General features: G+C 43.4%; 2 protein-coding genes across 9 annotated transcripts in view; one reads left to right on the top strand and one right to left on the bottom strand.

Moving 5' to 3' along the window:
• The window catches only part of NEURL1 (neuralized E3 ubiquitin protein ligase 1), a 280,255-nt gene that overhangs the window by 102,040 nt on the left and 155,480 nt on the right, over positions 1–22,735 (bottom strand). Inside the window, exon 1 of one of the 8 annotated variants that reach the window (XM_039481706.1) lies at positions 17,386–17,491. The exons of the other annotated variants lie outside the window; for them this stretch is intronic. The gene's annotated coding sequence lies outside the window, so the exon portion shown is untranslated. Of the gene's footprint in view, positions 1–17,385; positions 17,492–22,735 lie in introns of those variants that run through there. 8 annotated transcript variants of the gene reach the window in all.
• Positions 18,927–19,501, top strand: LOC120368942 (peptidyl-prolyl cis-trans isomerase A-like). The gene has a single exon (XM_039481708.1). The coding sequence runs from the start codon at positions 18,963–18,965 to the stop codon at positions 19,461–19,463; it is 501 nt and encodes a 166-aa protein (XP_039337642.1). The 5' UTR covers positions 18,927–18,962; the 3' UTR covers positions 19,464–19,501.

Below are 22,735 nucleotides of genomic sequence, written 5' to 3'. Positions count from 1 at the left end.
AAACATCCACTCAATGTGCAGCGGCAGTCAAAAAAGCAAACAGAATGTTAGGGATCATTAAGAGAGGGATAGAGAATAAGACAGAAAATATCATATTGCCTCTATATAAATCCATGATATACCCACATCTTGAATACTGAATGCAGATGTGGTCACCCCATCTCATAAAAGATATATTGGAATTGGAAAAGGTTCACAAAAGAGCAACAAAAATGATTAGGGGTATGGAACAGCTGCCATATGAGAGAGATTAATAAGACTGGAACTTTTCAATTTGGAAAAAAGATGACTAAGGGGGGATATAATAGAGGTCTATAAAGTCATGACTGGTGTGGAGAAAGTAAATAAGGAAGTGTTATTTACTCCTTCTCATAACACAAGAACTAGGGGTCACCAAATGAAATTAATAGGCAGCAGGTTTAAAACAAACAAAAGGAAGTATTTTTTCATACAACACAGTCAACCTGTGGAACTTCTTGCCAGAGGATGTTGTGAAGGCCAAAACTATAATAGGGCTAAAAAAAGAACTAGATACATTCATAGAGGATAGGCCCATCAATGGCTATTAGCCAGGATGGGAGGGATGGTGTCCCTTGCCTCTGTTTGCCAGAAGCTGGGAATGAGCGAAAGGGGAGGGATCACTCAATCATTACCTGTTCTGTTCATTCCCTCTGGGGCACGTGGCATTGGCCACTGTTGGAAGACAGGATACTGAGCTAGATGGACTTTTGGTCTGACTCAGTATGGCCGTTCTTATGTTCTTAATGCTAAATAGGCAAAGGCCAACATAGATGGCTTCAAACTGGAACACCAGATCCAAATCACCTTCAATATTAGGCTAGTTGGGGTTTTAACTTTGTGGGCTAGATCTGAACCTCCACTCAAAACGCTGAAACAGTTCCGCTCCACATTTCAACGTCACAGCCCTTGTCCATTTCTAGTCAAAAGCACAGCTATACCAAACAGCTCTTCGGAATGCAAAGGGTCCCCATGGAAATGGAGGTGTCATCTCACCGAATATGTCGTGGGTGTATTTAAAGATTCAGGAACCTCTGAACATGGAATCATCCTTACCCAGAAGTTTGGGGCTACGGAATACAGTGTGGGCCAGTGGACAGGGCTCAGAACTCGGATGCACAAGACTTGCATTTTACTTTACATTTGAGCAAGTCTTTTCCCCTTGCTCTGCCACCTCTTCCCCTACAATCCTTCGGTAGCATGCTCTATTTAGGTGGCAAGCTCTTCAAGGCAGGAACTGTTCCCCACTAAGTGTCCATATGGAGCTCAGCACCTTGGGGCCTGATTATGGCTGGAACCTTGAGATACTATCATCATACAAATAAATAATATCAATTCAAAAATAACTTCCCAATAAGCAGGTTCCCAGGGTGATTTTTTCATAGGTTCAGCTGCTTTTCAATGTATCTCTGATTTTCTCTGCGCCTTCCTGGAGCTTTAAAACCCCACTTCTTCCCGCCACCAACCCCCAGAGGCATGTTCTGCCCTGCAGGGTGAATTCCCACTGAATATTACTGAGTTCCTCTATAAAAGAGGCTCTCTTCCTGCAGGGCAGGTGGAATTTCCATGCTCTGGAGGCAGTAATGGAACCCTAGTTATTCTAGTGGATATAGTACTGGACTTGGATTAAGGAGGCCTGTGGAATATTCCAGCTGTGCCATTGACCTGCTGTGTGATGGCACGCACGCACGCCCAGCCCCATCTATGAGGCTGCTCCAGGTACGCTGGAACAGACTGGGCTGCCGGGGAAGAGGTGCGTGTCCCCTGGCAGATTTTTTTTTTCCTTTTTCTCCACGGGGGGCACAAAAAAAAATGTGGGCCATATGACTTCTGCATCCCCGCATCGGCGCAGAATCCCCCCAGGAGCATATTTTGGTGAGTCATTTCATCTCTGTTTCTCCTCCGACCTCTTGTTTATTGTACGCTCTTCAGGTCAGGGACTGTCTTTTATTATGTGGCTGTACAGTGCCTGGCACAATGAGAATCTGATCTCAACTGGCACCTCTAGATGTTACCATAATACAAATAATAGTGACTGCAGCCAAAAGTAATAGATATTGCATGCTCTGCCCCATCACGCTCTGCGGCACCAGTGAATACGCAATACTGGCAAATGAGATCGTTGATCAAACTTCAGAAGCCCACACCTATTATTTTTCAGTATAGTTGTTGGAGCATACTATGACGAGGCCAATAGTGGGACTGTGGTTTAAAGACTCATCTCAAAAGTTACCCTCCCCAATAGCATATGTGCCCACCAGTGACTCCAGAGGGGATGAGAATCCAAGTCCTGCAGTCCCCTGCTTGTCTAAAGGAGACCAATCTACTAACAAAGCTGCATGATCTCAAGTAGCATCTATTGTATTATGCTAGGCAAGACAGGTACACCCAAAAGAGTGGCCATGTTCTTGTGAAAGGACATGGTAACCAGATAGACTGGCAGCCCCTTCTCGCTCTCCACCTGCAGCCTGAAAAATCTGAAAGCTTTAGCTAAACAAAAAGATTAAAGACTTCCCTTGTTAGCTAAGGGATGGTACCTTTCAACAGACAGCTGTTTGTTGTATAGAACAAAAGGCAAATCCAGCCGCTTAAAAGAAAAAATCCTTCCCTTTATAAATGTGAAACTAATGTTTTAACTTGGCATTTCCAACAGCTGCACTGTTTGATTATTAAGTGTCTAATTCCTATTCTTTATTTAGTGTTTATTCAGTGTCTCTTGCAGTCATTCACAGCAATTGAGTCATTAAAATGGCACAGTATTATGAAAGGAGTGATAGTCCTGCTTTCAGTTCAGCACAGTGCCCAGACTGGGGAAAACTGGGCACAAAGAAGAATATTAAAGGTACTTTTAAAACCTTTTGCTGGTGAGATCTTAGAGTAATAATCCCCATAGGATCAGCTGGCCTCCTTTTCTCATTCGCTTAGTCCAGTTAGCATTTATTTTTTGGGTGGGGCAAGCTTATTTCCAAACCTATTAAACAGACATTCCCCTTGGGATAATACTGATTTTTGTTAACATAACATTGTTTTTTTCAGCAGTGGTTAGCTATTGTGGCTAGCTGGTGAGCCAATCAATAAATTAAACCCCGATCTGAAGCTGCCATCTAGGGTGCGAAGATAGTTCAGTCTCCATTATCATTTTTGTCTTCTATTGAGAGAGCCAACAAAGATAGCAAGTAGCACGGCAAATACTACCCTGAAACTGCTGCCCCGTTTCAAACACGCCACAGAACAGCCGCTACGTGGCACTTTAAATTAAATGCACAAAATTACCCCGATACACATTCAGATGCCTCCACCTGTAACATCAACTACACAGTATTGATTGTGACAGACACATGTAAGAAATGATTAAACCAAAACATTCTTGTAAAGATTTTGTTAAGGTAAGCAGTTCCACATAATCGCTGTGACCTATTACAATATGGCCACTCAGATACAAGGGGTGGAAACCTGGCCTTAAATGGGACTTTAGTCATTTACGTCAATGGGGCCAGGATTTCACGCACAGTGTTTGCAGTCTGAGCTTTAGTATTTTAAAGTTTTCAGGGTGAAAGGAAGAAGCAACTGCCGCTGTGATGGACTTGGAGCTGCTCTGTAATAATTTATGAATACGGTGTGTTGACTTGGTTATTAGGACGTTTACTGTATCAATATATTGGTTTAATGTAACAGCAGGCTGGAAGGAAAAAACAAGCAGGAAGGAAAAAGAAGAGATCGAGATAAGCTAGCCCTTAATAAACACTTGAGGGTTGTTACAGGACAATGGTAGAGTCATTGGCTCTGAGGAGCCTGGCTCAACATTCTGCTGACTCTCCTGGACTGGTTTTGTCCAGAAAGCCCAGGAACTGACGAGAACATATGGACTTGGCATGGATTAAAATGGACATTTGCCCTCTCAGGAGGGGAAATAGCTGTTAGGGCGCTGGTCAGAGAAACCAGACTGACACAAGCCCAATTGTGACAGACCCTGGTTGTTCCCAGCTGGGATCAAACTTGGGACCTTTGGAGCGTAATGCATGAGCCTCTACTGGATGAACTAAACAGCACCTGTCTCTTTGGCAAGGCTGTAGCAGGCTCATCAATCGCTAGTTGCTCTAGCCACCACTAGAGGGGGACAGAGTGCCACATCAAGCAGGCATAGGTTACACAAGCGTCCACTGGAGTGTCTGAAGAAGGAGGCCTGCCTAAGCCATGCTTTAGGTAAGGTAGACATGCATGGATGTTGTTCTTTAATAGGAACAAAGCACTTGGAGAACAAGAATTAAAACAATTGTTTTGTTTTGTTTTAAGGAAGCATTCTGATCACTGTATACCACTGGCCACAGGCTCCTGAAGGGAACCATCACAGGTCGCCACCCAAGTCAGACCTGTCGGGAAAGCACAGATGATACATTGGGTACTGCAAGTCGGGGCCTGGACTAACAGTGAAATTCCACTGCTGGAGAGATAAGCCATGAGGCCAGGCATCTGAGGGGGTGCACTCAAGAGAGACTGGAAAGAGGAGCACTTAGCCCTGCAACCATGATAGCATCATTTCCACGTAAATATATACAGTAACTCCTCACTTAATGTTGTAGTCATGTTCCTGAAAAATGTGACTTTAAGCAAAACGATGTTAAGCGAATCCAATTTCCCCATAAGAATTAATGTAAATGAAGGGGTTAGGTTCCAGGGAATTTTTTTTCACCAGACAAAAGACTATACATATATATATATACACACACACACACACACACACACACACACACTATAAATTTTAAACAAACAATTTAATACTGGTACACAGTGATGATGATTGTGAAGCTTGGTTGAGGTGGAGGAGTCAGAGGGTGGGATACTTCCCAGGGGATGCCTTAATGCTAAATGATGAACTAGCAATTAGCTGAGCCCTCAAGGGTTAACTCTCACACTCTACAAGGCAGCAGGGAGGGGAGACAGCATCGCAGACAGAGACACATGCCATGTATGTGAAAGAGAGATGCGCATTGCCCCTTTAAGTACACTGCCTTGTTAGTTAGACCAGCTTGCTGAGACCGCAGCTGCTGCCAGCAAGTTCCCTCCGGCCTGAGTGTCCCCTGCTCTATGGAAGATGGGATAAGCAGGAGAGAGGGGGATACCCTGACATTAGCCCCCTCTCTTCCATCCCTCCCCCCTGCACAACAAGCAGGAGTCTCAGAGAGCAGCTCCATGGCAGGAGCAGCACATGGTAGCCCGCTGGGCAGCTGCTGCACAGGGAACTTAGGGAAGCTGACAGTCCACCCTGGTTCCAAGCCCCCACCAGCTAGCTGCAACAGGCTGCTCCATCTGCAAGTGTACAAAGCAGGCGGCTGCCAAACAACATTAGAAGAGAGCATTGCACAACTTTAAACAAGCATGTTCCCTAATAGCAATGTAACAACGTTAAACGAGATGATTTTCATAGAATATCAAGGTTAGAAGGGACCTCAGGAGGTCATCTAGTCCAAACCCCTGCTCAATCCACAGACAGATTTTACCCCAGTTCCGTAAACAGCCCCCCTCAAGGATTGAACTCACAACCCTGGGTTTAGCAGGCCAATGCTCAAACCACTGAGCTATCCCTCCCCCTCAAGTGAGGGTTACTGTAGAGGACCTGGTTCTGCTTTCACTTACTCCTGATCTACACCAGTGTAATTACAGTAGTGTAAAACCAGTGTATAATCAGAATCAGGGCTGTCCTTAGGCATACCCGTTGCATACAGCACCGGAAAATTTGGGGCACCACAGGGTCTTAGTGTCCACCTTCCGACCTCTTCCTATCCCTGTTCTAATCTGACCTTTCCTGCAGGCTCCCACCACAACTGGCTGCTGCAGCCTGGTGAGTCTTCCCCTGGAGGGGATCTAGTAGTTAAAAGTGAAAAAGCTTCCAGCCTGCCAGACCTATTAGCACAACACTGAAACTGCTAAAGAGTCATTCAAGGGGTAATGAAGCCATTTAACAGGCATTTGCCAACCCTCAGGTATATACTGTCAGTTTCTGAATTTACTGACAAAAACAGTCGTGCAGGACTGTAATATTTACTCAGACCATGTTAGTCTACAGGACCTTAGTTTAAAATTTGCTTTAAAAATATTTCATTAGTGTGTTGCTGAAGATTATAAAATCACATCTCTAAAAAATCCTTGCATAGATTTTTGGATGTACAATCTGAGTATTCATCTTTAGCCTTAAATGCTTGGGTCGTCAGACATATAGTTTTTTAAATAAATCCTTCAAAAGACCACCCTTACCTAAAATACACATGTGAGCCCGGGCTGCTGTTGGGCACAGGGGCACCAGTTTAATAATACTGCATAGGGCCACATAAATCCTAAGGACGGCCCTGATCAGAGTCAGGCCTACTGAATTAGACAAAGACAGCAACTCTCACCCGGAATTGTGCAGTAGATGGGAGTTCTCCAAGCACTTATACCAGTTGAATATACAACAGGTGAGCAACTTCTCATTATTTAAAACGCATTTTACCCTTCATATTATGAAAGGAGGCATGGAAAATGATTGCTCACATAAAAGAAGAATATGGTCTCACTCGGTGTGAAATTAGTGGCCTGTAAATTCAGAACAAAAGGAGACACTACTGCAGACAGTATGTAGCAGCGTATGGCATTCATTACCGGAGGCCAGAGAAGCAAGGAGTTTATTTTACGAAGTTTAGATAATCTTGTGGCTAATAACATCTCTAGTTATGCACAATAAGATAAGGATAATCAAATCTCAGGCTTCAGGGTAGCTTAACATAGGGACAGAAAGGATTTTTTCTCCTTCTCTCCCCATGTACAGCACTAAAAAATTAGGTACATTGTAGAGAGACAAGGCGGGTAAGATAATATCTTTGATTGGAGGTAAAAGATATTACCTCACCTGTCTTGTCTCTCTAATATCCAGGGACCAACATGGCTACAGCAACATTCCATATGTACATAATGTGAGTTATTCTACCTTCTTTTGAGCATCAAATACTGGCAGAGGTAAAATACCTGACTTGACAGACCAATAGTCTCATACAGCATAGAAGTGCTACAATATTCCTGAGAGAAAGGGATGCAGAATAGAAAAATCCCTAGATCAAGCTGAACTGAAGCTAAGCTTATTTTTCAGTTTGAAAAGGTTTAGACAAGTTTCCTTAGCTCTCATTTACCTTGACACACAACTGATTTCTGACCATTACTGAAATTCATCTACAAAGTCTCAGCTCCTGTCTTCAAAGTCCTATGGCAGGCTGAGAGAACATACTGGTAGAACAGCTGATCAAAGCAAGAAGGGACCCCAAGTGTGTTACACTTACACTAATCAGGATTAAACAAAGACTGTGAGTGGCTAGCCAACTACAAAAGCAGTTTCTCCTCCCTTGGTGTTAACACCTCAACTGCTAGAAGAGGGTCTCTTCCTCCCTGATTGAACTAACCTCGTTATCTCTAGCCTGATTCTTGCCTGCATATTTATACCTGCCTCTGGAAATTTCCACCACATGCGTCTGACGAAGTGGGTATTCACCCATGAAAGCTCATGCTCCAATACGTCTGTTAGTCTATAAGGTGCCACAAGACTCTTTGCTGCTTTTACACTTGAAACTTCTCACTATGATATCAACAAAGGGAGAGTGGATCCTGCTGAATATTGAAAAGCTAAGTTCAGGGCCAGGAAAAGGGAGATGAGGGGTCAGTGTCAGGTCATGAAGAAACTGGAGAGCCATGGGAATGGAAGAATTGAGTCAGGGAAGAGAGAAGGAAGGATCTGCATGGGTTGGAGGATCAGGAGAGAAGGATATCCACTTCTTTAGGTGCATGGGGGTGGGGGGAGGAAGAGGGTAAAGAGAAAAAGAAGAAACCTCTGATGATTCAGTTAGTGTTAGAAACTTCAGCTAAGTGTCTAGACTTTTCAGGGTTTATCCTAAATGTACCTCCAAATATTTTGATGTTGACATATCACTAATATCCTTATAGCACCAGAGACACTGTACACGTTCCCCAAGTCTCATTTCACAGCATGCATGTGTATGTGCACGTCTCCAAAGAGACTTTTCCGAGTACAAACACTTCACCAATTTTTGCCCATTACTCATATTCAGAAGGCTGTTATTTCCCCTGTGGTTTTAATTGCACCCAGTATTCTTATCACTTCGTGTCCTAAAGTGTTGTGTAGCGTTCCTGTGAACTGTTAAACAGCTTCCATCCTTCACCCCAAAGGTAGCTGCATTCAGCACAGCACCCACTCTCAGAGGGTTAAGCACAGTTCAGGCTTCAAAAGCCAGTTGCATAAAAGCCAGAACCCTACTGCAAATATTTTATGGCCACGTAGTATTTCCATGGACTACAAATCAATGTAAAAGATGTTTTCCTTTCTTCAGGAGGCCTCATATAGGCTATGTTTAAAAAATATGCATTCCCTCTGCTAAATATAAATCATTAAAAATCATATAAATATTTTCCTTCCAAAAGATTAACTAGTCTCAGTATTTAGGGAACTAATTCTGGAATACTTGTAAACGTGCCAGTGTTCTCTTCCAGTTTAAATATAATTTAATGGAAAGTCTATCCTGGGCATAATTTCCATATACAGTGCAATAAATTGGACATCATAATATTAAATTTCATGGAAAACCAGAGAAAGAATAAGTATGGATCTGTCAGGGACAAACCCTTTGTAGTTGTCAGGAAGAAAAGGAAGGTGGAAGCAGCAACGGAGAAAACAAAACAGGACCATGGAACAGTCATGAAAACAAACATGTAGGACCAAATGCAGAGAGAACGTGAGTTACATGTTGGGAAGTGGGTGAGAGTCAAAGTCTAAAACGGGATGACTTACATGGCTGAAAGCAGGTGTACGTTACAGAAGCTGAGACTCTGGTCCAATTCTGATCTCAGCTCCTCCTCCTTTAATCTCTGTTTACACCTCTGTGAGATCAGTATCAGACCACTAGACTCAACTCTGAAGTGGACCCACAGTCTCTCACTTTAAAAGGTTTGTTTTGGTTTCTTTGCGGGTAAAGCTGTCCTGGTCTGAGATAAATCACTTTCCTCTGGTGCAGATGAGCCCTTGTCCACAGACACTACCTCCCTAACCTGGCTATCTTTTACACTCCTGCCCCTGTTTCGCTTCTCCCCACCAGTGAAACTGTAATAGTAGCCATTGGTATCAGTGGATATTGACCCCTGTTGTGGGACAGGAGTGTAATGACGACGCCACAATTCCACAGACACAGAATTTACAGCTCAGTTCACCTTCTGCTGCAAAACTGTGCTCCAGATTCTTAGCTTTCTTTTTAAGATTATATCTGTAGCTCTTGTGCAGAAAATAATCATGACCAGAATGAATAAATAGCTCGAAAAGGTTGGAACTGTCCCATTCATCTCAATCAGAGCCCTGTAGATTCTGCACCTGCAGAATTTGGCATCTTTCCCCCAAGGTGGTTATTATTTAACAATTAGATTGCAGTAGTGCCTAACGGCCTCAACCAGGTTGGGCTTCAACATGTTAGGTGCTGTGCAAATCATAGTAGAAGACAGTCCCTGCCCCACAGAGCTTACAGACTAAAAGATGCCACGGAATTTAGTATTTTCACCACATCATTTGCCATTTTGTTGCAACAGGTGCCTAACATCTTGTTTTCTGCCTGCCTGCAGTTGCCTTTTGCGCTCCAGTAGTCTTGTGCAATAGCTCAATTTACCACAAATAAATAAATATAAGTCCACTATTAAGATTCAATCTTTCCCATTTAATTCAAATACATCTGTGCCAATTTTCAACCAACTGTCAGAAACCTCGTATGATTTCAGAAGTTCTTTTGCATTCCGTGTCCTGTATTTATTGCAGATTTTACACTGAGATACTTTATCTTCAATGGCAGCATTCAGGCCTGGCCAGAATAGAACATCTCAGGCTCTGTTCTTTGTGTAAGAATGTCTCTCTGTCCAGATTAACACCATGGATTATGCTTATTATTTCAAACATCATGCTATGTGGTATTATGACAATCCCCTTTGTAAAGAATTCCACGCAGCAATTTCATTTGCATAGTCCCAGAAAGTTTTTAGGCTTGGAATTTTCCTGGTTTTTGTTTTGTTGTTTTTCCTCCCGATAATCATTCATCTAAAATTACTTTCTCAAGGTGTTGGATCATTTTGCATTTGCTAGTATTGTTTAAAAATGCAGTACTTGAGTCAAATTTACTTCAAACACTTCTTCCTACAACTCCTTGCTTTTGCTATTTACAGGATCTCTTGAGAGCAAGCCTGCTATAAGCAGCTCCTTATCAGACCAGTATTTAACACTAACAGTACTTTTGCAATGTTATGATTATTTCTCAAAGTCTAAGCTGTGCTCTGCACAGAGATTTCTGTAACATGGCCTCCACTGGTTAATGGGCGATTACCTCCTCAGCTGATTTCTGACCATAAACTTCACAACCAAATACAAGCGCCAGAATCCTTTTCAATCTGAGCATAGCTCTGTTATGTTTTAGCCACTGCTTTGAAACTGGATGAAAATGACAGAAGGAAAGCCCCCAGCTCATGTGAGTTTGCAATGACTGAGATCTTAGAATCTTTGTAAGTATTAAGATATTTCAGTAATGGTGTGGCTGTAACACCTTTTTCATAATTCCCTTTCTCTTGCCTATCACATCTCAGTGCTGTCTTGTATTGTTCCCCAGCAGAATTCTCAGTAGAGTAGTTAAGTGACAATTTAAAGATGAATTTGTTGTTAACATGTCTGTGACTCTCTGCAAAGGCCTCCCTTTGGTGTTTTACCATTTGTATAATTGCCTTCACTCTTCTAATGTTCAGTCAAACTCCTCTATCACCCAGCATATATCCAATACGACTATTTATTCAGCAAATTCTCTTTCCCAGGCTTCAGATTGTTACACAGGTCTCCCCATTGTGGTGTTGGTCACTTTTGCCCCAAATTAGCAGATCATCAACAACAATTTCTGCCCAAACCAGATCCTCAGCTATCCAGGAGACATTGCTTTGGTATGCCGAAGGTGCTGAGGTAACCCTCAAAGGAAGTCCCTTAAAACTGTATCTACAAAAGGGGAGTAGAAAGTGAAGAGTTTTTAACTTTCTCTATTGAGTGGGACTTCTTGCACTTTAAATTTCAGACACGAACTCCTCAGTTGTTCTCATGGTGTGGTGCCCTCAATGGCTTTTTTCAAATATTCTGGATCTACAATCCTTAATTTGCTTGGTTTTATAACATGATCAATTAAGTTGGTGTCTGAAGTTGCTCAATAATATCTATTTTTACTATCCAATCAATTCCAGCGTTTACTTAAATTTCTCTGGTTTAATGGAACTTATAACGTGCTTATATTTTTGGTTACAAGTGCTAATTAATCCTTATAATACCCCTGCAACAGTAGATTCTGCAGGGGTGAATTGAGGATCAGGGAGGTTATGCGATTTGCCCCAGGTTAGATGTCACCTTTAATACAGCTTGTGTCAACTACAAACCTTGCCTCCCACTCCCATGATCTAACCACTAAATTTTCATTTTGTCAGTCAGTGGCAGAGGTGGAAATAGAAACCAGAAATAAGGCTGCCAATACGTTATCAGGCCACAAGCCTTCCAGTCCAGCAGCATCCTACCCACTCACTCAAACAGGCCTAGCAAAGAAACTCCTGCCTTAACAGGGACAGCCTTCACTAGGGTGTTAGCAAGCACAGCTCATTACAATAAAATCATTTCCCAAGCAACTGATTTAAGACCTTCCAAGTCTAAGTCAGGCTAATGGGTGACATTTCTCCCTTCAGTCAAAAATCTGGCTTAGCAATGGCATTTGCCTCACATTTAAACCCCCCCCCTCAGTAATTAGTTTCCTAATCAGTTCATTAATATGCAGAATCTTCTTTTGTCAATCAGTCATTGGGCCAAATTCAGAGTTGGTGTAACTTCCACCTTCTTCAGGCCTCTCAGCACCTAAGTTACACAATTTAGAAACCCGCTGCTGATAAGTTACTCCCCAATTCCAACACATCACCTCTGAATATGGTCAACTGAGTAAAAATATGAAACCACACTGCAGAAACCAGAAAAATAGTTAAATCAATACACCCCACTCTGGATGGCTAGTTAGCTAGGTGAACGAGCAGCCTTAGCAGCGGTGGATGTTAGCAGCTTAAAAGTAGTGTGGAGGGGGATGGGGAGGAGGGTTCCCTTGGTACTGCCTAACACAAAATCCAAATGGCACAAACCAATCACAAAAGAAAGATGAGCAGCAAAGTAACAGCATCCCCCAGTGGTTATGCCAACGAGTGAAGTGTGAATATTATTTCCAATTTGCTGCATAAATGACTCCCACACCAGCCTGGTGGAGATATTAGTTAATGTTTTACTATAAATAGCTGCTGGAGTAGTCTACACAGGAACTTGTTTTCTCTGGCATCTGCTGCACCAGGGCTTTAAACAAGTGATCAAGGGCATTGTAATCTTATTGCCTGAAAACAAATAGCAACCACATGACTGGAAATGACACATTTATTTTAAAAGGATTTCATCAGCTTAGTAAATCCAAAATTTACCTTTCGGGGGTGGGTGGGTGGGTGGAAGAAATGTTCACAAACCAAAGGAAATGTTTCTTCTCAATTTCAGTGTCTCTTTTTTAATCTGTTAGCAGTGTAGTGCTTATGACACTCACAGTAGTTCTGACACCATCCAGTAAAGGGCAGCAGTGTGTATATCTGCATGCACATGTGTGCGCATACATATATATCTAGTGCATTTGAGTATCATGACATCTTATGAAACTACCACCAGTTCTCTGATTTGCATAAGAAAAATACAACTAAAATCATGAGAACTGGCAATTCTCTCACTGACTACCTCACACAGGATGACCTGTTTCTTAAGCCCTGTCAGAGAACAAAATGGCACCAAAATATTCTCATTCTGGAGGCAGCTACCCCCCAAACAAACCGTTTTCAGGACGGATATCTAGATAGAAAACTATTCGTTTTTAGTCATCATCCACTCACTAAGTTCCACCACCTGTAGACTCATACTTCTATTAATGTCATTGTGAATTGCCCGGGTGTATTTAGAGGAGAATGGATCCTAATGCTTCCATGCTTCATGACCAATGCTTTATTCATCTCATAGCCAAAGAGCTGATTCTGCCAAACCCGTACCCACAAGAGAGTGTTCCATACACAAATGAGCAGTACCATTCACGTCAATTGGCTTACTCGCAGAGAGGATGAGTTATGAACAAAAGCACAAAGAGAAGAGATAGATGGGATTTCTGATTCGCTGGGCTAGCAGGGACACACTGAAGGAATAGGTACCCTGACTGTTAGACATACCCAGGAATAGGAACAAAAACAGCTAGTTAAGCTCCTGCAAAAGAGCCTATTTAACATACTGGGGGCATGGTGGGTGGGGAAGAGGAAGAAATGAAATGTGTCATAAGGTTCAGAGCTCTGCCATAAATGCAGCTATGTATGGAGCATAAGAGCGTGGAAAGAAGCATGACTTAAATCACCGGGTTGAGTAGGTGGCGAGTGGGGGAGGAGGAGGCCTGATTTTTTATTTTTTGCCCGATGGGAGGCGATGATCTTACAGCACTGCAGGATTGTGGGGAGCTGCTGAATTGGGATGTGAGACATTAGGAAATTTCCCTTCTCTTTGTAACATTACAAACTGGGAAATCCTGCAATCCTTATTCAGGCAAAACTACACGGTAGTCAAGGAAAGTTCCGTCTGACTACAAACTGAAGAATGACTCCAGGATTTGGTCTCATGTGCTTGTTTTTATAACGCCAGACCTACATAGGGATGGAGCACTGCACCTATGTGGTGGTATCTCTTAGACGTTGTAGCACAGCTGCTGAATCAGGATCTGCTGACATGAACCCTCATGCCCATGTAGCATTTCACTGCTTAGACCCCTCTATTCATCAGCAGATCTCACTGCAGGATGCAAGCCATGAGCTGTAATTATGATGGCTGCAGTAAAAAAACTGGCATGTTTGACACCAAACAAGTTGTATGAATGCAAAATTATTCTGCATCTCTATTTTTTCACACTATGAACCAAATTCTCATCTCAGTTGTACTGTGCAACCCCCAGTGAAGTCAGCTAGGTTGCTTGGGCATAACTTAGAGCAGAACTCTGTCCTATACAGGGCTTCATCAGTGCGTCCTCTGAGTTTCATGGCCTTCTTTGTGTTTGACATTTTGTCCATAAAAAGTTAAGACAATCTTGAATGTTGTCAATTAATTTCTGCTGTTAAGATTGGCATCCCAGAAAATCAAGATTAATCTCAATGGGTGCCCAGTTGGTGACATATCCCAGGCAATTCCACAGCAATATGAGGCAATATTTCAATAAAGTTTTAATAATGTGGGTTTCTCTACTTCAGTTAAATGGAAAACAGACTAGGTTGCTAATTCAACCCAGGGTTTCTTTCCTTGTTGCCAGGTTTAGTATGGTACACTAACAAGTTGAGTCAACATCATGAAAGGAAAATAAAAACAGCACTGACTACAGGCTTGTAATGTTCCCCTCCAGAGTTGTGAAATCAAACAGCAGCTCTGAGCTAGTTTAGGGTAACTAGAAAATGAAAGTGCTCAAATTAGTTTCCCTTTCCAAGCTGAATGAAATACAAGGGAACAATATCAATGGTGTGTTTGCAAGTGGAATTAGATTTTTTAAACGTTGTCACATTTCAATACTGTAAAGTCTTGTCAGTAACAGAGGTACAGCGTTTTTACTAAATGTAAAGGGGCCAAAGTCCCCTCTCCGATGAGTAGCTTCCATGGAGTTTAGTGACAGTTGCATTCATGTACCTGAAAGGGATGTAAATACCATGTAAAAAGTTAACCATTTAAATTATTTAAAATATTTAGTTTAAACGATTAACTGAGGAAGTGACTGGGGCTGATCCCGCCCACCGATGCGGCTGGAGATGGGGCCACTCCAGCCAGCCTGAGCCGCTGGGATTGGTCGGCCGGCTGGTGCGGGACTGCTGGGGCCTGCTGGCCATTTTACATCCCTAGTACCTGAAGGAAGAATTTGGCTCATGATTTATGTCTTTTATTTCCCTTTAAAATGTCACGTTTCATAAGATTGGACACTGTGCATGGTGGACTTGACTCTTTTGTTCTTGTTCATTTCCTTCCAAATTAAAAACTTTACATTCACCAAAAGACCCACTGAAGGTTATACATTATGATCAAAAATCTGCAAGCCTTCAAACTTAAAGACAGGCATCTACATACATATTTAGGCAGCTAAACAAAAAAGGCCTGATCTTCAGAGATGCTGAGCACCTACAGCTTCCACTGGAGTTTGTGTGCAGAGACAGAAGCCATTTTGTTTTCAGTTGCTACAGGATGTTACTGAGGGGAAACACTGGATTCTCTTTTGTTATATTCTTGGGGCAACAGTTTTAGGAAGAAATCACTGGAGACAGAGACAGCTGTAAACCTTGGAGCAGCCATTTATTGCTGCACACAGAACTAACCAACAGCCAGCCAAACAGGCTGGGCTATCCCCTAATAATCTAACTCAGTTGCCATAGCAACCCAAGATTCTATTACCACGACAACCAAATACACAACATATTCCCCTTAATAACAATGTCCTCAAAATAAAACAAACACTAACTAGAGAAGGAGGGTAGACTGCCTCCATTCCCAGCTAAACCCCGGGGATGATTTTGCCCTGTAACTGTGGGTTTGCCCTAGCTAAAGATCCAGCCGACAAGGAGGCCTTCTGTCTCTAGGTGGATTACGGTGGACTTCTGGTGTTGTTGCACTCGAAAGTGTCTTGGGCGCGGACCTGACAATGGGCTCAGGGTTCGTAGGGCGAATGGGTGAGGATGGGGTATCAGCTCGTGCCGGGCAGAGGGGTATCTCAGCCGCTGGCAGTAATGGAGGGGAAAAGTCAGGAACAGGTGACTCTTGATTCGGTGTCTCGCTGGAGGTGGTGAAGTCAGGCAACTCAACTGAAGATGTGTTCTTTTGTTTACAGGCACACTCAATGTGTCCCTTTTTGCCATAGTGTCGACACACCAGGTCCTTACACCAGCATTCTGATGCAGGGTGATCCGGCTTACCACAGCGGTAACATTCCTGACTCCCCACCGTTTTGTGGGTAGGTTCCTGTGACACCTTATGCACCGTAGGGGATGCACCGATGGATTGTGCCTCCTTTGTAGCCAGTTCCATGGAGACAGCAATATCAATAGCCTTCTGTAAGGTAAGCTGAGCCTCTGTCAATAGGCGCTTCCGTATAAGAATCATAGAATCATAGAACTTAAGGTCAGAAGGGACCATTATGATCATCTAGTCTGACCTCCCGCAAGATGCAGGCCACAAAAGCTGACCCACCCACTCCTGAAATAATTCTCTCCCTTGACTCAGCTGTTGAAGTCCCCAAATCCTGATTTAAAGACTTCAAGTAGCAGATAATCCTCCAGCAAGCGACCCCTGCCCCATGCTGCGGAGGAAGGCGAAAAACCTCCAGGGCCACTGCCAATCTACCCTGGAGGAAAATTCCTTCCCAACCCCAAATATGGCGATCAGCTGAACCCCGAGCATGCAGGCAAGACTCTCCAGCCAGACACTCAGGAAAAAGACTTTCAATATCCCAACATTGACCCTCGGTACTAATTACCAGTGGTCGCACGTTATTGACCTATTGACTAAATCAGGTTATCCTATCAAACCATTCCCTCCATAAACTTATCAAGCTTAATCTTAAAGCCAGAGAGGTCCTTCGCCCTCACTGTTTCCCTCGGTAGGCTGTTCCAGAATTTCACTCGCCTGATGGTTAGAAACCTTCGTCTAATTTCAAGCCTAAACTTCCCGACTGCCATTTAATGGGTATAGCTTCACTGTGCAGGCCACACACTAGCCTGTCACGTAGGGCATCATTTAACATCTCCTTAAATTCACAGAGTTCTGCAAGCTTTCTCAATGTTGCTACAAATTGTACAACTTTTTTGTCTTCTTTCTGGTCTCTGTTGTGGAACCTGTATCTTTCAGCAATTACCAGTGGTTTTGGAGAAAAATGGAACCCCAGGATTTCCACAATGTCACTGTAAGATTTAGTCTCTGGCTTAACAGGGTGTAGTAAGCTGAGTAGAAGGGAGCAGGTCTTAGCCCCTACAACACTTAAGAATATTGGCACCTTCTTCGCTTCTGTAATGTCATTTGCAATAACAAAAAGCTCAAAACGCTCAGTATCTACAGGACATTGCACTATAGTTTCCTCAAAAGGTTCCAGTGGCCCTGTAAGTGTAGCCATGATTTTAGTTTCAGTTTCACAGTCAGAGCAAACAAACCAGTTCTCACCCCCTTCCAGCAGCAAATAAGGTTTGTTTGTTTGGGTTTTTTTGTACCTTAACTTCTACTTCCTTCTGTTGCTGGGGCAGCACAGGCATCCCATCCTCGTGGCCACGTTGTTATATTCTTGGGGCAACAGTTTTAGGAAGAAATCACTGGAGACACAGAGAGCTGTAAACCTTGGAGCAGCCATTTATTGCTACACACAGAACTAACCAACAGCCAGCCAAACAGCCTGGGCTATCCCCTAATAATCTAACTCAGTTGCCATAGCAACCCAAGATTCTATTACCACGACAACTAAATACACAACATCTTTGATGGAGACTAATTTTGTTTCTTCTTGTGACTTTTCCAAATCTAATTCATTTTGTAAGAAGCCTTTGAAAATACCAGTTGTAAACAATCTTTATGTGTTTGATCATCAATCTGTGTGGCTTCAGATAGAAAGTAGTAGAGAAGAGTAAGGTATTATTTGTTATTCTTATCATTGTATTCACTTCCTACTGAAGATGGGTAGCTCACAGAAGTTTGGGGTTTCAAACAAAAGCCAAAACTCTAACTTGTCTTCTTCCTCATGCACATTTTATTTAAAAAGTTATTTCACTCCACAGGCTGCATCACTGATGCCTGTGCAGCAAAGCCAACATTTGGACACATGTCTACCATCCAGCCTTTACAAAAGAAAAACGCAAAAACCCTAGAAAAGTTGCCGATGAGCAAAAGAGCTTTGCAGTCAGTCGGTCTTGTTAATTTTTTCGGAACTTTCACCAAGCCACAGGACATTATGCATTTACTCCAGGGTCATGTCTAAAGCCCGGTGAGCCACAGTATACAGTATATTAACTGCTTGCATTTTAAAGGAATATTGTCAAGTACTTTAAATAGTTTTGGTGGGGAGGGGTTCTGCTCCTAGAAAGGTATGGCATTTTTCCTTTTTACACTTAGTAAAAGAGCTTTGTTAGTTTGCTGCTTGAGGAGCAGTCCAAGAGCAATTAAATATTTTATATTTCTTAATGGGGCACAAGATCTTTTTTACTACAATAAAGGTATATTCAGAATATGGAAAATGTTCCCTATAAAATTAAGAAGGCTAAGGCTGAACAAAACAAAAAATCCTGGCATCTAAACAAACAATTTACTCCTACTTATCAGGGAGAGAGATTTTAACAACTTGTAAGGCACTCAGATAAGATGGAAAAGGAAAATACTTTCATAGACAAGGTGTCTGGAAAAGCTCAAGGATCAAATATATCCCTGATATAATTCCACAGACGTTAGGGGAGTTACACCTGGGAAAAAGTGTCCTTCTAGATTCTGGGAACGTCATGGACCATTTCAGAGCTTCATCTCTTAAAGCAAGCTCACTCTGCCACCCAACCCCCACTCCATAGCTCTTCCCTACTCTATGCTTCTCTCCCTTTCAGTTCTTCCAGATGTGATAAAACCTTAAAACAATCCATAAATGCCAGCATACTAAACCCCATGACAACCTGAGCATGGGTACTAGTACCATGGGTCTAATATCTAGTGATGGGTTCAGCCCTCACTGACCACAGTACTAAGTGAGAATACTCTTCACCTATATGGTGCCTCTCATGCAGCTCAAGGCCCCCCCTTCACGCGACGCGCCATGGCCGCCAACCCCATCATGTTCTTCGATATCGCCGCCGACAATGAGCCGTTGGGGCGCATCATCTTCGAGCTGTTTGCAGACAAGCTTCCAAAGACAGCAGAAAACTTCCGTGCCCTGACCACTGGGGAGAAAGGATTTGGTTACAAGGGGTCCTGCTTTCACAGGATCATTCCTGGATTCATGTGCCAGGGTGGTCACTTTACATGTCATAATGGAACTGGAGGCAAATCCATCTATGGTGAGAAGTTTCGTGATGAGAACTTCATCCTGAAGCACACAGGTGCTGGCATTTTGTCTATGGCAAATGCTGGCCCCAACACAAATGGATCCCAGTTCTTCATCTGCACAGCTAAGACTGAGTGGTTGGATGGGAAGCATGTTGTCTTTGGCTGCGTCAAAGACGGGATGGAGGTGGTGAAGGCAATGTCTAGCTATGGAGCAAAAGACGGCAAAACAAAGAAGAAGATCACCATTACTAACCGTGGGCAGCTGTCATAAAATTCCTTTTTGTCTTAACCAACCATTCCTTCTGTAGCTGGGGCTAACATACCCTGGTGTTTAGCCCCTTGTAATCCTTATGTTCCTGACTTACTGCTGCATTTCTACTGGGTTTCATTTCCCTTATCTTCACAAGTCTAGCTGCACTGCAGAGTTAAGTTTATGATTATGAAATTAAAACAAGCTAAACCAAAAAAAAAAAAAAAAGAAATGTGAAGGTGCTTTACAAAGGAGAGTAAGCATCATAATCCTCAATTTTGACATGGCGAACCCAAGGCACAGAGAAGTTAAGCAATTTGCCCATGATCACAAGTGAATGCCAGGTCACCTGACTCCCAGGGCAGCACCTAGTCTGCAGACCATGCTGCTTCTGATGAGTTTTGAAGCGCTAACGACGAAAGGAAAGGAATGACATCCGCTATCATTTCCCTGAAAGTGCAGACTAGCACCAAATAATCCAAAACCGATTTATGTTACCAAAACTAATGCCAAGAAGTGCCAGAGTGCCATAAGAGCCCTGCTGGCCCAGCCTGTCAGGACAACACTTGTTCTTGGATGATGAGAAAAGTCAGATAAGAGCACCTGATTTACTTCCTGTATGCCAGTCATTATTTTCTATCCTTCTCTCACATTTCCTCTCTTATTTAGACATTCCCAGTCCTTGGGGGGAAGTTTTCTATGCCTCTCATCATTTTCGGTGCTTCTCTCTGACCCTGTCGATTTCATTGGGCTGTCAAATGCACAAGGTAAACTAACAAATATAAACAGAGAATTTCTGCTCCTCGACCGCTAAGATTCCTATAACTGACAGAAGATAACATCCCTTTAAGAGGTACATTGTCAAGGGAGGAAGAGTCAGTGAGGCAGAAACAGGAAGTAAGCCTGCCCAAGACAGGAAGTGCTGCGGAGGAGAAGGCTCGGGCACCAGAAGGCTCTGGCTCGTCCTAGGTCAGCTTCATGCAGATGAATGTGCTTTAAAAAGGAAACCGAAGTTGATTGGAGGAGGATAGGAGATGAATGACAAATAGACAACAGAACTAAAGCAGATCAGCCTTAACATGAAGCACACTCACACAGGATTCTAGCCTCCGCTGGCATCTGCTTTGATCACAGGCATTTGGATAATGAGGCTTGTGTCCAGAAGGCACCCTGTGCATTTACACTACATAGGTGAGGAACGCTCTGAGACAAAAGGTCTTGCTCTGTGACTCTACATGCTGCTGTGCAACCAATAATCTAAGATGGTTCTCTGGACCAGCAAGCCGAGGTGAATTCTCTACTCTGCCATCACCTTTCAGGAAACACACCTTTCCTTTTTGCCTAATCTAGGTAATTATCTATTTTTAGACGAATAGATTTCTCCCAATTCCATCTCTCAGCATATCTGGACACTCTGTAACAACACACTATTAAAAGGAAACCAGACACTCTAAATTAGGCAGCACACCAGCAGAAATCTTTTCCCCTCAGTTCCTGCCAGAGATTAGCACTGCAAATAAAATTTGTTTAGTAAATTTGACTTTGTGCATCAGATTCTCAACCAGGTGATTCGTTTGTCTCAGGGAGTATCATGTTGTGATTAAGAATGTGGATGGCTGCCTAGAATGTCTTAGGGAAGGTTTACACTTACTGGCCGGGTCGACGCGGTGAGTTCGACTTCTCGGAGTTCGAACTATTGCGTCTGATCTAGACGTGATAGTTCGAACTCCGGAAGCGCTGCAGTCGACTCCGGTACTCCACCACGGCAAACAGCGGTGGCGGAGTCGACGGGGGAGCTGCGGAGTTCAACCCCGCCGCGTCTGGACGGGTGAGTAGTTCGAACTAGGGTACTTCGAATTCAGCTACGCTATTCACGTAGCTGAATTTGCGTACCCTAATTCAAACCCCCTTTTTAGTGTAGACCAGGCCTTAGAGAATCTAGAAGCTCTCCTGACAGTGCATGAACAGTTTAATCATTAAATGAATGATGGTTAAATATATCATCTGTCATTTTGAACTCCTTGTATGTTAAGCGACAGGTGCGAAATGTTAGAGGCATGAAAAGACTTCCATCTCTCCTCCGTATGGAGAAGGGTAGGACTACTTAAAGAGAGCATGCGATATAGGTATATAAAAATAACGAATGGTCTCTAGAGAATGTACCATTCACTATTATATGTCTAGACCATTCATTATTTTATATACTTATATCACATCCTTTCATTTGTCTCTACTTCAAGCATGCTATCCTCTTCAATGTCTCTGCCATATGGTAGTCTTTCCATGCCTCCAAACATCAGGTTACTGCATACAGTATTCAGAGGAGAGACTTGGTCACTTGAGAGGCTAGCTATGCCCCAAAGAAGTACTACAGTCAGGGCCAGCTCCAGGCACCAGCGTTCCAAGCTGGTGCTTGGGGCGGCAATCTGCAAGGGGCGGCAGTCCCTGTTGTTTTGCCCCCAAGCAGTGCGCTGAATTGCCAGCACTATAAAACACCCACCTCCACAAGAGGAGTAGCTACCAGCAGTGGTGCACTGTCTACACTGGCACTTTACAGCACTGAAACTTGTAGCGCTCAGGTGGGGGGGGGGGGGTTCACACCCATGAATGAGCGAGTAAGTTGCAGTGTAGACAAGCCCTTCCTCCAGGGTTGTCCAGCCTATCCTCTCATAGCAATTTTGTTGCTAGCATCCTCTATATGTGGTTGGAAATTGGTGGTGCTGCCTCTGATAATAGAATCTTTCTGCGTTTCTGCGGCGGCGGCAATTCGGCAGCAGCTTCTATGTTTAGCTGAAGCCGCCGCGGACAGCTAAACATAGAAGCTGCTGCCGAATTGCCGCCGCCGCGGAAATGCGCCTGCCGCCCTAAGGGCACACGGACTGCCCCCGCCGCCCGCAGTGGCAATTCGGTGCGCTGCTTGGGGCGGCCAAAACTGTAGAGCCGGCCCTGATGACAGTTACCACTTAACAGTATTATGTGAGAACAGCAAGAGAGAAAATAATGAAGGAGAAAGATTCTATGATCAGAGGCAGCACCACCAATTTCCAACCACATATAGAGGATGCTAGCAACAAAATTGCTATGAGAGGATAGGCTGGACAACCCTGGAGGAAGGGCTTGTCTACACTGCAACTTACTCGCTCATTCATGGGTGTGAAACCCCCCCCCACCCGAGCACTGCAAGTTTCAGTGCTGTAAAGTGCCAGTGTAGACAGTGCACCACTGCTGGTAGCTACTCCTCTCGTGGAGGTGGGTTTTTTATAGCGCTGGCTGGCCGCGACTACATAGCCACG

This window comes from Mauremys reevesii, linkage group 7 (genome assembly GCF_016161935.1).
Source record: "Mauremys reevesii isolate NIE-2019 linkage group 7, ASM1616193v1, whole genome shotgun sequence".
Lineage (NCBI taxonomy): Eukaryota > Metazoa > Chordata > Testudines > Geoemydidae > Mauremys > Mauremys reevesii.
The sequence above is the reverse complement of the archived record's forward strand: the minus strand, read 5'-3'. Positions and strand labels throughout refer to the sequence as shown.

Coding starts and splice junctions, on each gene's coding strand:
- LOC120368942 (XM_039481708.1), top strand. CDS start 18,963: ATGGCCGCCAACCCCATCATGTTCTTCGATATCGCCGCCGACAATGAG.